At 49.4% G+C, this 13892-nt stretch overlaps 7 protein-coding genes across 7 annotated transcripts; 4 read left to right on the top strand and 3 right to left on the bottom strand.

The window, feature by feature from the left end:
* Nucleotides 1-546: 546 nt before the first annotated feature.
* N7484_008721 (putative AAA family ATPase GCN20) lies at nucleotides 547-3189 on the top strand (the record flags this gene model as incomplete). Its single annotated transcript, XM_057119108.1, has 8 exons — nucleotides 547-609; nucleotides 663-1382; nucleotides 1439-1519; nucleotides 1582-1885; nucleotides 1939-2112; nucleotides 2165-2251; nucleotides 2308-2776; nucleotides 2838-3189. 8 exons carry the CDS (start codon nucleotides 547-549, stop codon nucleotides 3187-3189), a joined length of 2250 nt encoding a protein of 749 aa, XP_056968663.1.
* A 236-nt stretch (nucleotides 3190-3425) lies between these two features.
* On the top strand, nucleotides 3426-3987 carry N7484_008720 (uncharacterized protein; the record flags this gene model as incomplete). Its single annotated transcript, XM_057119107.1, has 2 exons — nucleotides 3426-3610; nucleotides 3669-3987. The coding sequence occupies 2 exons, from the start codon at nucleotides 3426-3428 to the stop codon at nucleotides 3985-3987; spliced, it is 504 nt and encodes a 167-aa protein (XP_056968662.1).
* Nucleotides 3988-4067: 80 nt separating this feature from the next.
* Nucleotides 4068-5132, top strand: N7484_008719 (putative MFS myo-inositol transporter; the record flags this gene model as incomplete). Its single annotated transcript, XM_057119106.1, has 1 exon — nucleotides 4068-5132. One exon carries the CDS (start codon nucleotides 4068-4070, stop codon nucleotides 5130-5132), a length of 1065 nt encoding a protein of 354 aa, XP_056968661.1.
* A 250-nt stretch (nucleotides 5133-5382) lies between these two features.
* N7484_008718 (uncharacterized protein) lies at nucleotides 5383-6913 on the top strand (the record flags this gene model as incomplete). Its single annotated transcript, XM_057119105.1, has 5 exons — nucleotides 5383-5454; nucleotides 5512-5946; nucleotides 6015-6324; nucleotides 6375-6469; nucleotides 6521-6913. The coding sequence occupies 5 exons, from the start codon at nucleotides 5383-5385 to the stop codon at nucleotides 6911-6913; spliced, it is 1305 nt and encodes a 434-aa protein (XP_056968660.1).
* A 275-nt stretch (nucleotides 6914-7188) lies between these two features.
* On the bottom strand, nucleotides 7189-8525 carry sec13 (GTPase-activating protein SEC13; the record flags this gene model as incomplete). The annotated part of the gene is made up of 6 exons (XM_057119104.1): nucleotides 7189-7513; nucleotides 7632-8041; nucleotides 8104-8134; nucleotides 8202-8317; nucleotides 8418-8462; nucleotides 8523-8525. 6 exons carry the CDS (start codon nucleotides 8523-8525, stop codon nucleotides 7189-7191), a joined length of 930 nt encoding a protein of 309 aa, XP_056968659.1.
* Nucleotides 8526-9221: 696 nt separating this feature from the next.
* N7484_008716 (putative RSC complex subunit Sfh1) lies at nucleotides 9222-11252 on the bottom strand (the record flags this gene model as incomplete). The annotated part of the gene is made up of 4 exons (XM_057119103.1): nucleotides 9222-9326; nucleotides 9379-9463; nucleotides 9522-10700; nucleotides 10912-11252. The coding sequence occupies 4 exons, from the start codon at nucleotides 11250-11252 to the stop codon at nucleotides 9222-9224; spliced, it is 1710 nt and encodes a 569-aa protein (XP_056968658.1).
* Nucleotides 11253-11969: 717 nt separating this feature from the next.
* Nucleotides 11970-13828, bottom strand: N7484_008715 (putative general stress response protein Whi2; the record flags this gene model as incomplete). The annotated part of the gene is made up of 7 exons (XM_057119102.1): nucleotides 11970-11990; nucleotides 12046-12310; nucleotides 12370-12719; nucleotides 12776-12911; nucleotides 12966-13002; nucleotides 13067-13554; nucleotides 13755-13828. 7 exons carry the CDS (start codon nucleotides 13826-13828, stop codon nucleotides 11970-11972), a joined length of 1371 nt encoding a protein of 456 aa, XP_056968657.1.
* Between the last annotated feature and the right edge of the window lie 64 nt (nucleotides 13829-13892).

The following is a 13892-nucleotide window of genomic DNA, read 5'->3' as shown; positions in this document are numbered from 1 at the left end:
AAGAAAACCGGTATTAAGAACTATAGCTACGAGTCGTCGGACTGAATAATATTCACTGCAATCCAAGTCGTCCCTATTCTAGAACATGATGCTTGGGTTATCAATTGACGGAAGGGCTGATCTTTGTTTCCGGCAGGTTTACACGGATCACAGAAGCAAACAATTGATTTAAAAACCTTCTGTGCTACAATGACCCCAGTCTATCCTCGAACATGTCCCTGGAGATCTGAGATCCCCTACCATTGGTTTCTAGCTAATGGCCATTGAGAGCCAATAAACCAATAGAAAGCAGTATGCATATGATCTTCCATTTAATATATCATTTTTGAAAAGACTCCTCAATCCATCTCTATCTCAAGTTTGCATGACGGTAGTCTTGTGCCCATGACTGGGAGTGGACGATAAGGTCACATGACCTTATCGATAACGCTTCGAAAAACACGCCACTTTCTGGTCCTTTAAGCGTTACCCCAGATCTCTTGAATATTCAAAAGTGTGTGCCTCGTAACTCGTGGACTTCTCTTTGTCGATTAGAGGATTATCATCATGGAGGCAGAACTTCAGGCTCAGATTGCTGGCCTGGACCATGTCATTTCCGAATACTCAGTGGTATGGATGCGACAGCCTCTCTGTTCTTGGTGGGAAGCTAATGACGGCCACAGGGCTACTTGACGCATGCTTCCAACCTCTATGTGGAGGACGCCAACGCTCCATCACCCCTTACAGAAGCCGCCGAAACAGTGACGGAACTGTTGGTCTCTGCCTCGGGAGACTTCTCAGCACAGAATCGCGTTGCAATTGCCAACCTGGTGGAAAAATTCATTACATCTCTGAGCTCCGCCAATGGCAATTCTGAGCGCAGGCAAATGCCTTTTGCGGCCAAGAGGCTTGACCAGACCATCAATGTCGGCTCACAGCGGAACATGTCCTCCACACTTGGCTTGACTGGCACCAATGTCGACTTGGAGTCCGCCAATGCCCGCAAAGTGGAGTCTCGTGTGGATAAGAAGAAGCTGGAGAAGGCTGAGCGCAAGATCAGAGCCAAGCAGGAGAAAAAACAAATGAAGACGGTCACCTATGAGGCCTCGCGTCTGATCCAGCCAGATGAAACCATGTCGTATGAAGAGTTCTTCATGGCTGTCAACCCTCTGCAAATGGGCTCTGACTCCCAATCAAAGAGCAAGGATATCAAGCTGGACAACCTCGACATCTCTATTGGTGGTCTGCGTATTCTGACCGACGCCGATTTGACCCTTGCCTTCGGCCGACGATATGGTCTGGTGGGTCAGAACGGTATCGGAAAGTCTACCCTGTTGCGAGCCTTGAGTCGCAGAGAAGTTGCCGTTCCCAGCCATATTTCAATTCTCCACGTCGAACAAGAGGTGAAAACCCTATGCCCTGAACGGCATGATTTATTGATACTAACAGTCATTTTAAGATCACGGGTGACGATACACCAGCACTCCAAGCAGTGTTGGACGCAGACGTGTGGCGGAAACATCTTTTGGCCGAGCAAGATGTGAGTTGTTCTCCAATGAGGAATCTTCTTTTGTCACGGTTCACTAAACGAGATCTTGGTAGAAAATCACAAAACAGCTGTCAGCTATCGAAGAGGAGCGATCCTCCCTAGCAGACACTTCCAAGGATGCTGCCAGGTTAGATCAGGAACGAGAGGGCCTGGATATTACCCTGAGTGATATTTACTCCAAGCTCTCTGAGATGGAATCTGACAAGGCAGAGTCTCGAGCTGCAAGCATTTTGGCTGGTCTTGGTTTCTCGCAAGAAAGGCAGCAATTCGCAACCAAGACTTTCTCTGGAGGTTGGAGAATGCGTCTTGCGCTGGCTCGAGCCCTATTCTGCGAGCCGGATCTATTACTTCTTGACGGTAGGGTCTCAACCTAGCGCGCGCAGACGAATCAGGACACTAACTTTTCATAGAACCGTCGAACATGTTGGATGTTCCATCTATTACTTTCTTGTCTAACTACCTCCAAGGATACCCTAGCACGGTGCTGGTCGTTTCTCACGACAGAGCGTTCCTGAACGAAGTCGCCACAGATATTGTTCATCAGCACTCAGAGAGATTAGATTACTACAAAGGAGCTAACTTCGGTGGGTCTCAAATGTCAAGGAGTCCGCATAACGTGGCTAATGCATGATATAGAATCGTTCTACGCGACGAAGGAAGAGCGAAGAAAGAATGCCAAGCGCGAATATGAAAAGCAAATGGCCGAGCGGGCACACTTGCAAGGTAAGAGAATTACGAGTTTGGTTTGTTTTCCAATGCTAATAAAGCTTTGCAATCAGCTTTCATTGACAAATTTCGATACAATGCCGCCAAATCCTCGGAGGCCCAGTCCAGAATCAAGAAGCTCGAGCGTATGCCAGCTCTTGAAGCGCCCGAGAGCGAATATGTTGTGCACTTCCAGTTTCCCGAAGTCGAGAAACTCTCGCCCCCTATCGTCCAAATGTCCGATGTTTGCTTCGGCTACACCCCAGAAAGACCTCTTCTCAAGGACGTTGAACTTGATGTCCAGCTTGACTCGCGTATTGGAATTGTTGGACCGAACGGTGCTGGTAAGACTACGGTGCTGAAACTGCTCACCAATCAACTCCAGCCAACCAAGGGTTTGATTTCTGCGCACTCGAGATTGCGCATTGGATTCTTTGCCCAGCATCACGTTGATGCTCTCGATATGAACTCTAGTGCAGTGAGCTTCATGGCCAAGACATACCCTGGCAAGTCTGACGAGGAGTACCGAAGACACTTGGGCGCGTAAGTTTTGATCTGAACCCGACTATATACTTGTTGACTCTAAACTAATTTGCTCGCATAGCTTCGGTATCACCGGTATGACTGGTCTTCAGCGAATGGAGCTTCTTTCTGGAGGTCAGAAGTCTCGTGTTGCCTTTGCTTGTTTGTCTCTGACCAACCCGCACATTCTTGTTCTTGACGAGCCTTCCAACCACTTGGATATTGAAGGTATGGATGCGCTTTCCGATGCGCTCCAGCGGTTTGAGGGTGGTGTGGTGATGGTCTCCCACGACGTGACTATGTTGCAGAATGTTTGCAAGAGTCTCTGGGTCTGTGACAAGGGAACTGTCCACAAGTTCGACGGGGACGTGAAGGCATACAAGAAGATGATCACCGCACAGGCCGATGAGGCTGGTGTTGTGGCTAAGCACTAAGACATTTTTCAGACAATTGATCTCAAATCAATGAAAATGAAATGATTACCAATATTATAATTCTTGCAACTCAAAACCTGTGATAGTGTTAGGTGTAAACTAGAATCAACGATGGTTAACTATAGTGGGTCCACTCGTTATCGCGACTTATCGCGCTGGAACCCCGGATCTCTCTCTTCCTTCTCCTCTCCCCGTTCAAGCTCCAGGCCAATGACACATGTGAAGAGCCACACAGAATGACTTCAAGGGAGGAGTTGGGTATTTCGGGTCCAAATGCTCCACTACTTGCTTCCGCCGATGCCTGTCCAGACTTCCGCGACGCCGACGAGGCTTTGGACTCCGATCTAAGCTATTCGGGGGGATGGTTTATATGGATTTTGACGTTTTCAGCTGGTATCAGCGGCCTTCTTTTCGGCTATGAGTATGTCAAATCACTCACCATAGCACCATCACGATGATTAATGAATTTGAATTAATAGTACCGGCGTCATTTCCTCCACCCTCGTGACTATTGGCTCCGATCTATCGAATCGACCGTTGACCACCCTCGATGAAAGTCTCATAACGTCATGTACCAGTCTATTTGCATTGATTGCGAGTCCCTTCACGGGTGTTCTGGCTGATAAATATGGTCGTCGGAAGGTCATACTCGTCGCCGATATCCTGTTTGCTCTTGGAGCAGTAATCCAGGCCTTCACCAGTAGAGTATGGTGGATGATTATCGGCCGGAGCATTGTCGGACTCGCAGTGGGCAGTGCGAGTGCTGTCACTCCCTTGTTCGTCTACCCTCACCTGTAAGAGCAAAAGGCTAATACCTCTGATCCAGATATATTGCAGAAGTAGCACCATCACATGCAAGAGGTCGCCTTGTTACGATCATGTGCCTCTTGATCACTGGTGGTCAAGTGGTCGCGTACGTTGTGGGCTGGTTGTTTTCTCGAATGAGTGGAGGCTGGCGCTGGATCGTCGGCCTCGGAGCAGTGCCAGCATTCCTCCAGTTCGCTGTTCTTTTGGTGCTACCGGAAACCCCGCGATGGCTCATTCAGGCAGGACAGGATTCTCAAGCTGTGGCGGTTCTGAGTCAGATCTACCAGAACTGTCCCGAGTGTGATCGAGTCGTCAATCGAGTCCTCCGCGACATTACAGGAGAAGCCATCCAGGAAACAGAAGAAATAGACCGAAGAAAAGCCTCCAGCAAAAACTTGCAGTGGTTTCATGATGCCTCGCAACGAGCTCAGGACTTGTTTTCCAACGGAGGTAATAGGAGGGCCTTGATAATAGCTATGATGCTTCAGGGTCTTCAACAGTTATGTGGGTTTAATAGCTTGATGTACTTCTCGGGGATCATGTTTAAGGCGCTTTCTTTCTCGTCGCCGACATTGACATCTTTGACGGTTGCCGTGACTAATTTCCTCTTCACTCTTCTTGCATTTGCATTCATTGACAAGATTGGGCGACGTCGTATATTACTTTATTCGATACCAGTCATGGTCCTCGCACTCGGTCTCTGCGCTGTTTCCTTTGCCTCGCTGGACATTCCATTTGGCTCCCAGCCAACGCGCCAAGATGATGCCGAGAATCACACCATTTATCCTTTGCTGATCCTGTTATGCTTGACAGTTTACACGGCAGCCTATGCATTTGGACTTGGCAACGTACCGTGGCAGCAGTCGGAGTTGTTCCCGTTGAATGTGCGGTCCATGGGATCTGGCATTGCTACTGCGACAAACTGGGGCTCTAATTTCATCGTTGGGCTAACTTTCCTGCCTATGATGGAATGGATGTCTCCAGCATGGACATTTGTCATTTACGCCGGTGTGTGTGCCGTAGGATGGGTGGCTGTACATAGGATATATCCGGAGTTGAGTGGCCTGGGACTTGAAGAAGTTAAGGATTTATTGGCCAACGGCTGGGGAGTGGAAGAAAGTCTGCGACGGCGATGAGGGAATTCATAGAATGCGCTTCCGTTCCTCTCACTTCAATTTTCACTTTCTCACGACTTCGTACTCCACAACCTTTTCTCAGCTTTTCTTTCCTTAATTATGCTTTTCTGCACATCTCGTATCTTACACATGAACCATGGCGCATAAGAAGAATTCCTGGCAACTTTTCGGATTGGACGTGGCTCATTCCCATCCATCCCTCAGCACAGTATATGGTCACCCCGAAGTATATACGACACTTCGAGCAACCATGGAGAACGATGTCACAGATACGGAAGGTATCCAGAACACGAGAAGCCCTCTGCTCGAGGTGCCAAATGAGGTGAGACAACGATGAGTATTCACGGGGAAAAAAGGGATCAATGACTTATTCTTTCAGATCCTCCAACACATCGCAATCCTCCTGCCTAGCGATTGGGACATCATCAAGCTCGCTTTGACATGCAAAGAGATCAAAGACAGGATCCTAGGTCCAGATTGCTCGAATGCATCATTCTGGGGAACCCGTTTCCAACAAATATATGACATGCCCCAAGGACGAAGTTCCCGCGAAGTGATGATGGAGTATCAGACCCGTTCAATTGTGCTCCAACCAATCGACTTCCGGCGATACAACTATGACCAACAGCAACTCTGGCTTCAGGTCATCAAAACTATGCTGAAAGAGGTATTGAATCTGCCTTTACCCGTGGGAGCTACGTCGAAGACCTACGAACAGCTTCGCGAGGCAGTCCGTAGCTCCAAGTTCCTGAGTAGACCGAACACCAAGCACAAGATCAAGGGAATCTCGGCTTACTATTACCGCATACAGCTGGTTAGTTAGTACTGTCAAAGGGACGAACCAAAAATATACCCATCATACTAATCGTTGTTGCTGTCTAGTGCCTATCTGCCTTTGCTCTCGATTCGACAGTCTCCCCAGCTGGCTTCCGTGACGAGTACAGCATCGCCTCAGTATATTCTTCCCATCGTTACTACCCAGAGCTCGAGGTACCGTTCATCCAGCATGACCGTTTGGATCTTATCGTACTGTTGGGAATGCGCAGCTTCTGGGCGAGACATCTCCTGAGCCCCACCGAAGGAACCTTCTACGACTCTTTCTCCAACCTGGCATATGACCTCAAGCCCAAGATTCGAAAGACGGACGGAACCAAGGCCACAGACCTAAGCAAATCCTGGATTGGCTACTACTGTGAGCCTAAGCGCCGATGTAATCTCTCACCGTGATCTGACTATTCACAGCTTGCCTCCACCCACTGCCGATTCCATTCCATCATGAACAACGCCGACAGACATGCGCAGACCTAGACTCACACTGGGACCAAGTTGACATCCTAGTAAGACTGAGAGCCCGACATAAAACCTGGAATGGAAGCTAATGCAATTAGTCCCTCGAGATCGAATCGCAGACATACGAGTCATTTTGGCCTGCGGAATGCGAAGAGCTTGTTCCCCGATGCGGAGGGCCCGATATCAAACGGTTGTACTTCCATGGCTACCAGAACACGCGCGGTGCAAGCCATGATGCAGCCAATCCCATGTTTGGCTTTGTTGAGCCAATCGAAAATGACGATGTTGACTTTCCTGGATGGTCTCGCATTTGTTTTGTGATCTGTGAAAAGACGGAAGGCAACGAGCAATCGACTTGGTCTTCGGGGTCGCCTCGCTGGGTCCACGGGTACGAGGCTGTTATCATCCCCGGAGGAAGATTTATGCTGGGACGGTGGATTGACATGAAGAACACCTCTGGCAGAGGCCCGTTTATCTTCTGGGACGTGTGAGAAGATCGGTACACGTCAAGATTGCATCTGCATTTACGTTTCCCGCGCACGCATCGTCTGTCGTTCGTCCTCTTTTATCAACTTTTTTTTGATTTTATTTTGATTTTTTGCTCACTCGTTCTGAGGGAGCTCGCCGGATAAGGCAGTTGCTTGATGATGTTTCGCACTGGGAAGTTCATCTAGGTGGATCCAAGGTTGTAGAAAACATAAAACATAAGCAAATCTCGACACATTTAATGCGACGAAGGGAATAAATGATAGACAAAAAAAATTAACTACTCTTCAATGTCCTTGACCTTCTCCCACTGGCCCTTGAGGTTCTCCTTCCACAAGCTAACCTTGTTGTCACCGCCACTAACGGCCAAGATGTTGCCGCTGAGGCTCCAGCTGACACGCCACAGCACGGTATCAAATTCAAGGGTTTGGCTGGTCCACTGGCCAGGGTTGGAGGCGTCCGAGGTCCAGATGCGAACGGTCTTATCTTGCGAAGCGGAGGCGATGTAGGACTTGGACAGAATGCTTGGTGACCAGGCCACATCACGGACCCAGTCTGAGTGGCCCTCCAAAGTCTGGATGGTGTTGTAGGTTTTGGACTCGAGGCTGGAACAGCACAGGTTAGCATACACCTTCAACTTATCCACATCATGGCCAAGGGAGAAGAAAGAGAGCAAGAAAGCAAGAAGAAAAAAAGAAAAAAAGATGTTAACAATGTACGTACCTATAGTCCCAGATCTTGACCAGGTTGTCGCTTCCTCCGGTGACGAATCGTCTCTGCTGGCCCGGTCCTGGGTTGGAGCTGATCAAGCTACCAGCAAAAGCAGCGGGGGCCCAACTAATTGAGTTCACCCCCATGCCATGGGCATGGAAGGTCTGGTGGGTCCAGTTGTTGTCGCGGAACTCAAGAACGCTTGCATGGCCATCGGAGGAAGCGCAGGCAAGTAGACAACCGCTCTCATGAGGAGCCCAGGAAACCATGTTGACAGAAGCGGTGTGGAGGGAGAAATCGAAGACCTTAGTCCATGTGCTTCCACCAGCGGGGGAGGTGGCATTCTGTGGCTGCTCTCGCCAGATCAAAACCTTTCCATCATACGAGGAGGAGGCGAGGATTGTGCCGAATTTGGGGTGTGCCTGGGTGTAGAATTGAATCAGTTGGATTGCGCAGAGCGACGAGGGAATGCATTTCTACCCACCCAAGCAACACACCAGACCGCACCTTCGTGGCTGGTAGGATCAAAGCCGGGTTAGTAACAGTGCTTGATATGCCCGCTATTCCAGAATAGACTCTCACCCCTTAAGAGTCTCGACCAAGCGGTGCGATTCCCCCTCAATCTCAAAGATCTTTATCGTTTTATCCGACGAACAAGTCGCCAATCTGCGGCCATAATAATCTAGACCAGCATCGTGCTGCAATTGAAGCCCCATAATCAGCAAATTTATCTCTATACTCCCTAGTGGGAGCTGGAGAGCGGGCAATTGGCCCCATCGGGCTGGACACGGTACGTACAATCATGTCTTCATGCCCAGAATTCGAGATAACCTGGGCGGCGGCCTGTTTTACAACAGATTAGTTCAAAGATTTATCTGAGGATTGGCTTCGAGTAGAGCTTACCATTGTGTCGAAGGCTGCGAGAGGAGTATTAAGAGATGGAGGATCAGGTACGAGTGAGCTTGCGGGTTGAAGGCCACAACAACCTCCGGCTTATCTCTTATCTGAACATGACTCAGCAGGTCACGTTTGTCCCCACGCTTCTCTATGTTTTCATAGAAACTACTATGATGTCTAATGTGATCATTTCACGATTGAACAAATATTAATAGGCATTGCGCTATGATAGAGAGACCATGTTGAAAAACAAAAACAGCCCATTCATATTCATACATTAACTAGGAGATAAATCGCACTATCCCCACGCCTACCAATGTATCCCTTCAGCACCAAGCCGAGGGAAAAGAAGAAATCAAAAGGATACAAGCCAAGTCCTTTAACAAATCTAGAGCGTATGTGGTAACAGCAGTTAGAGTTCCCACACCAAGAAGAAAAAAAAAACATATCCTTCGACTGGCAGTTTCGAGACTAAAGAACCACCGAGATGATCTCATGTCCATTGATTTCTTCGAGCAGTCTTGCTGTAATGTAACCAAACCTGCATAAATGTCTTGTACGGAGATCACAAGACAAAATAGAAGGAGAAATAGTAGATGTGAAGCTAGGGGATTGTTGAGAAAGGGTTCGAGGGTAGGATGGGGTAAACATTTGCGGGCCAAGTGGTACATTGTGAGGTTATGGTGGAAGAAATTGACAGCAGACTTAGCCAAAGCGGCCAACGGGAATATCATGCCGATGGAGGTCTTTTGACCATTCCGGAGCGATTTTGTCTCGCTCGTAGAGAAAGCCGCAGTTGTGGCAGAGAGTCTGCAACCAGTTAGATCCTGGACGAACATATCATATTTCAGTATTGACTTACCCGTGGACCATCTGGACCATCTCGCACAGCCCAAACAGCTGCACCCCATACCATACAGTTGCTGCAGCGCCAGCTTTGCCGTTCCCTGTAAAGACCGACATGTCAATATCCATTACAATAATCCAGGTCCCAGGGTTGCATACCATTCAGAAAGTGTACCACCACCGCCACCATAACCAGCTCCTGAGCCTGTATCAGGAGTGCCCCGGCCCCCAGGAGTGCCTCCTCGGCCCAAAGGACTGAGACTGCGGAAGCGACGCTTGCGCTTATTTCGTTCTCCTCTGCCGAGAGGTGTTTCGCTGTCGACATCAAAGTACCCACTGCTCTGCCGGGAGGCGTCTGGGGTGATGCCTGTTGTCGAGGAGAACCGGGCTGTTTCTCGCCGCAGACGCCGAATTTGCCGTTCTCGGTCTCCTTCTCGCCTTTCAATTTCATCCTTAGACAGGGTTTCCACCTTAGGCTCCCACTCATCACCCAGAGTCTCGGGGTCGTATCGCCAGCCAGCTTCAACGCCATTTGCGGCTTGGTTGTCGATCTCATTTCCGTAACCATTGATTCCGCTAACAAGCCCACCGCTTTCACAAACCTCCTTCTTCAATTTCAACACCGCCTCGTAAATGCCATGAGCAATGGCACTCACCCATTCACCATTGAGATGTAGATCGGCGCAGGTGATTTTTGCAAATTCTTCAGCCATACCGGGTGAATGAAGTAGTGACCACTCAAACCGGTCAGTGTAGAGCTTGTTTTGAAGATTAATATTGAGGTTTATCAGGCACCGGTAGGCATCATCCGGGTTGAGAAGGCTGTCATTGACCAGTGCCTCTTTGGTCACAGTGACTGTTGCGCCATTAGGCCGGCTATCAGGAGTTGCGAGATTTGTGGCAGCTGGAGTCATGGATGTATCTCGTGAGGCCTCAGTCTGTGGAGGCACAATTGGTGGAGGAATCTGAGAGCTTTGGAATAAAGGATGCAATGCCACACCTGCATACTCTTCCAACTGCTGTCTGATCTGATTGCTGATGGTCATTGTTGTTGCTTGCGGGTTAGGAAGATCTAGATCGCGCACAAAGCCAATGGCGAACTCCTCTGGGGTGGCTAGAGCTTCATGAAGATTCCAAAGGAAAGTGTCCTTGATTCGGAACGGAGGAAGGTGATCAGGTCTGCGGTATGCAGGAAGTGTCGGGTTGATGCTAGGATCCATGACGCCACGGGGGAGGGGAAATGGTTCCAGGGGTTGATGTCCACCGACCTCCACATCGATTCGAATTGGAACCAGTGTCATGGGAAGCTGTGCTTGAATCTGAAGTTGCTCGGCACATCTAAAATCACGTAAGTCAATGAAAACTTGATGCTTGGTACTTCGAGTCCACGGTAATTGACTCCTCAAAGGCGCGAACATCGTGACGGAGAGGGAAGTGCGCAAAACCCAAAACAGAGGAACGGTAAAAGACAACGCAATTACTTCATGTGCAACAACTTATAGCTAGGAAGAGAACAGGGTGAAGGAGGAGTGAAGTGAGAGATACGTACGCTGGCCTGAGCATCCTCTTGATCATCCATTCTCGGAATACACCTTGAACTTCCACTGGCGCATGCGCTTCCTTGCCCAACTTTTCTGGCATAGACATAATACCACCAGATGATTCCTCGCGACGCAGACTTCTCAACCCTGTTGGTCGCCGGGGTCCATCACTCTCATCGAAATCATCGTCATCGAACCCATCTTCAGCATAATTGATCGCGGTGGTGCCGCGTTTCGTCGTTCGTGGCGTTGGACCAGTTTGCACCGGGTAGACAGGTGTGAGGAGCGCATTTCCGTACTGCCGAACGCGTGGTGGATATGTGGTGATATATCCTCTAAGCGGGGACATGTTGGCGATCTATTTCGACAAATACATGCCCCTTCGCGGGGATTTCGATTCGCAAGACTTCGCGTCAATCAATGCCGCCAACGAGGATTGATCACAACCGATGGATGGCACGAGGACGTAGAGAGGATGAAAGAGTAGTGGCTGACCTAAGATCTGGATAGATCTTAAACAGCAAAAACCGACTAGAAACCAGATGAAATTGAGTTCAGTGTAATGGGATGCTTTTGCGCTGTCGCGTTTTCCCCGATCGAGCAAAGCCCATTCCATCATCACGTGATGCCAAGCCCTGGTTTCAAATCAACTATGAATTGCTTCACCAGTACCAGTCAATGATTGACTAGCCGGGTCACACATTCAAAGTTCTCTACTTTATGGGTTGTGAAATAGACTGAAATATAAAGACCAATCTTATTGTATGTCCAATGTCACCGTAGAAACGGGCCGTGTCCTGGGGCATGTCCAAAGAATATAGAGAATATACCAGGAGAGGTTGCAAGAATGACGCCAAATTGCAAAGTACGCCAGCCCTGCTGTCGAGAAAAGAATTCACCAAAAGGCACATAAGCCCTTGGAGAGGTGAAAAAAAAAAGAGAACGAAGAAAAAAAAAAGAGATTCAGGATAACAGTAATGCAGCAACAGAGATAACAAAGATCAACGTGGGAAGCTAGGGTGATCTGGGTATAGGTACAGATGCAGGGAGAACAAATTGAGAATTATTAACGAAGTCCAATGACACTCTGCAGAAATAGGTCAGTTGAATGCTCAAAATATTCCGGGAGGTTCCATTCTTACCATTTCAAGAGTCCAGACCCGTCGAATCCACACCTTGACTTGTCCATCAACGCCTTCAACATTATCCAGGTCAACACCCTCCCACCAGCATCGACGAGCGGGCTTTCTCCAGAAAAGCAGGAGCTTCTGGGCCATTCCAACGGCATTGTTATTTGAAAGGTCACCCCGAATGTCAGTGCGAAGCTTGGCCAAAGCAAGACTGCAGATTACGGCCTTGTTTGGTTCCGGAGCTCGGTGACCCCATTGATCTTCGCGATCAAATCCACTGTATTGAAGATTAGACGACTGGCAGTGGAAACAGGAATACATGATGAGTGAACTTACCCGGCAGTCAACATTTCGATCAGGTGCTGCTCAGTAGATCCCAGCTCCTCGCTTTTGCGCAGCCCGGAGAAAATACCATCCTGCTTCAACAGGGCTCGACCTGCGGCCCGCTTGACTTCGAGCATCTCCTCATGCCCAATATCCGGTCGTGGTGGGATCACATAAAAGTCAAGATCTTCACGAAGGACGATGATACCTGCACGGTCCTGGAGCATGTCACGCGCGGAGCTTTGCATTACATCCGGCACCTCTAACTCCGGCGATGTCGATCCCGAAGGCAACGAGGAAGGAATGGATTGGGCAACAGAGCGGAAGAAATCAAGCATGTACTGAAGTGATGCGGGGTCATACTGGAAGAAGTTAGATTTGGCGTCCCACCGGAAAACATGGCGAAGCTGTGACTCACGTCAACTGGGTAAATGTCGCCTTCATGGAAACCGCCCATATGCCCATCAGGAAGAAGACCATTAGGGAAAAGAGACAGAAGAACAAACTCCGGCAGGGTCAACAATTCATCGCGGGACAGTGTAAATCGGGTACCCCTAAGTCACTGTCAGCATCGCGGCACAATTCACTGCGGGAGAGGAAGCTCTTACCGGAGGTCGAGAACGATATGCTCATCTCCACCAATGTCTATGCGCGCAGAATATGTTAGCACTATACAATTTCCCTGAGATCTACCGTGTTGCACTCGTACCTCCCAGTGTATTGATCGGTGGTCCACCTGTCTGCTGAACCTGGGTAATGATGCTCGAGGCACCTCCAGCTGCAGCCATCACGTAGGTAAATGACTCAAGCGGACTGTAGCCTTCGGTGTATGGCGGCGGCGGTTCACCGTCGTCGGAGTTTTTCCCTTGCCCGTCTCCCTTGGGTTCTGAGAAGCTTGCTTTGGTGTCTGCGACAACTGATGACGAAGGAGCCGGCTCGAGAGGCTCTTCAGTAGGGGGCGGCGCAAAGGCTGGAAGGGATGCAGGACCAGACTCGGTGACCTTGGGCTGATTGGCGTCAAAAGCAAAATCAAGCGAAGAAAAGGGCGGCGGGCTGGCGGAGGAGCTAGCAGACGCTTCAGAAGGGGAAAGCGGCGGGGGTGCGCTGTAATAGTCGTCCACCTCGAGGGAGTCGTTCGGAGGATGTATTGGCGCCGTGGTTGATGATTGCCCTGAGGGTGCTTCTTCCGACACGGTGCTAGTGCAGGGGGATCAGATCCAATCGCAGCGAGGCGGTCGATCTGATGGGCTCCAGACTTACAACCCCAAAGGGTCTGTTTGTATGTCGATCAGGAGGTGGGATAGTGGAGGGATCCACCAAGGATTCCAGTTGTGGTATTTATACAAGTAAACAATCAAACCATCAAGTTTGTTCCAATGACGACTAAGCGGGTGAACCAGATGTTGCTTGGGGTGATGGGGGGAGGAGAGAAGGGGAGAATGGGGAGGGCGCTTAGGTGCAAGTCGATCATATCTGGCGGTAAGTCGCCCGCATCCATTTGAACGCCACTGCTACATTGGATGTACATAACCACC

Source organism: Penicillium longicatenatum (genome assembly GCF_028827895.1).
Source record: "Penicillium longicatenatum strain IBT 33135 chromosome Unknown contig_6_segment0_segment0, whole genome shotgun sequence".
Classification (NCBI taxonomy): domain Eukaryota; kingdom Fungi; phylum Ascomycota; class Eurotiomycetes; order Eurotiales; family Aspergillaceae; genus Penicillium; species Penicillium longicatenatum.
Note: the sequence above shows the minus strand (reverse complement) of the source record. Positions and strands in the feature narration are given on the sequence as shown.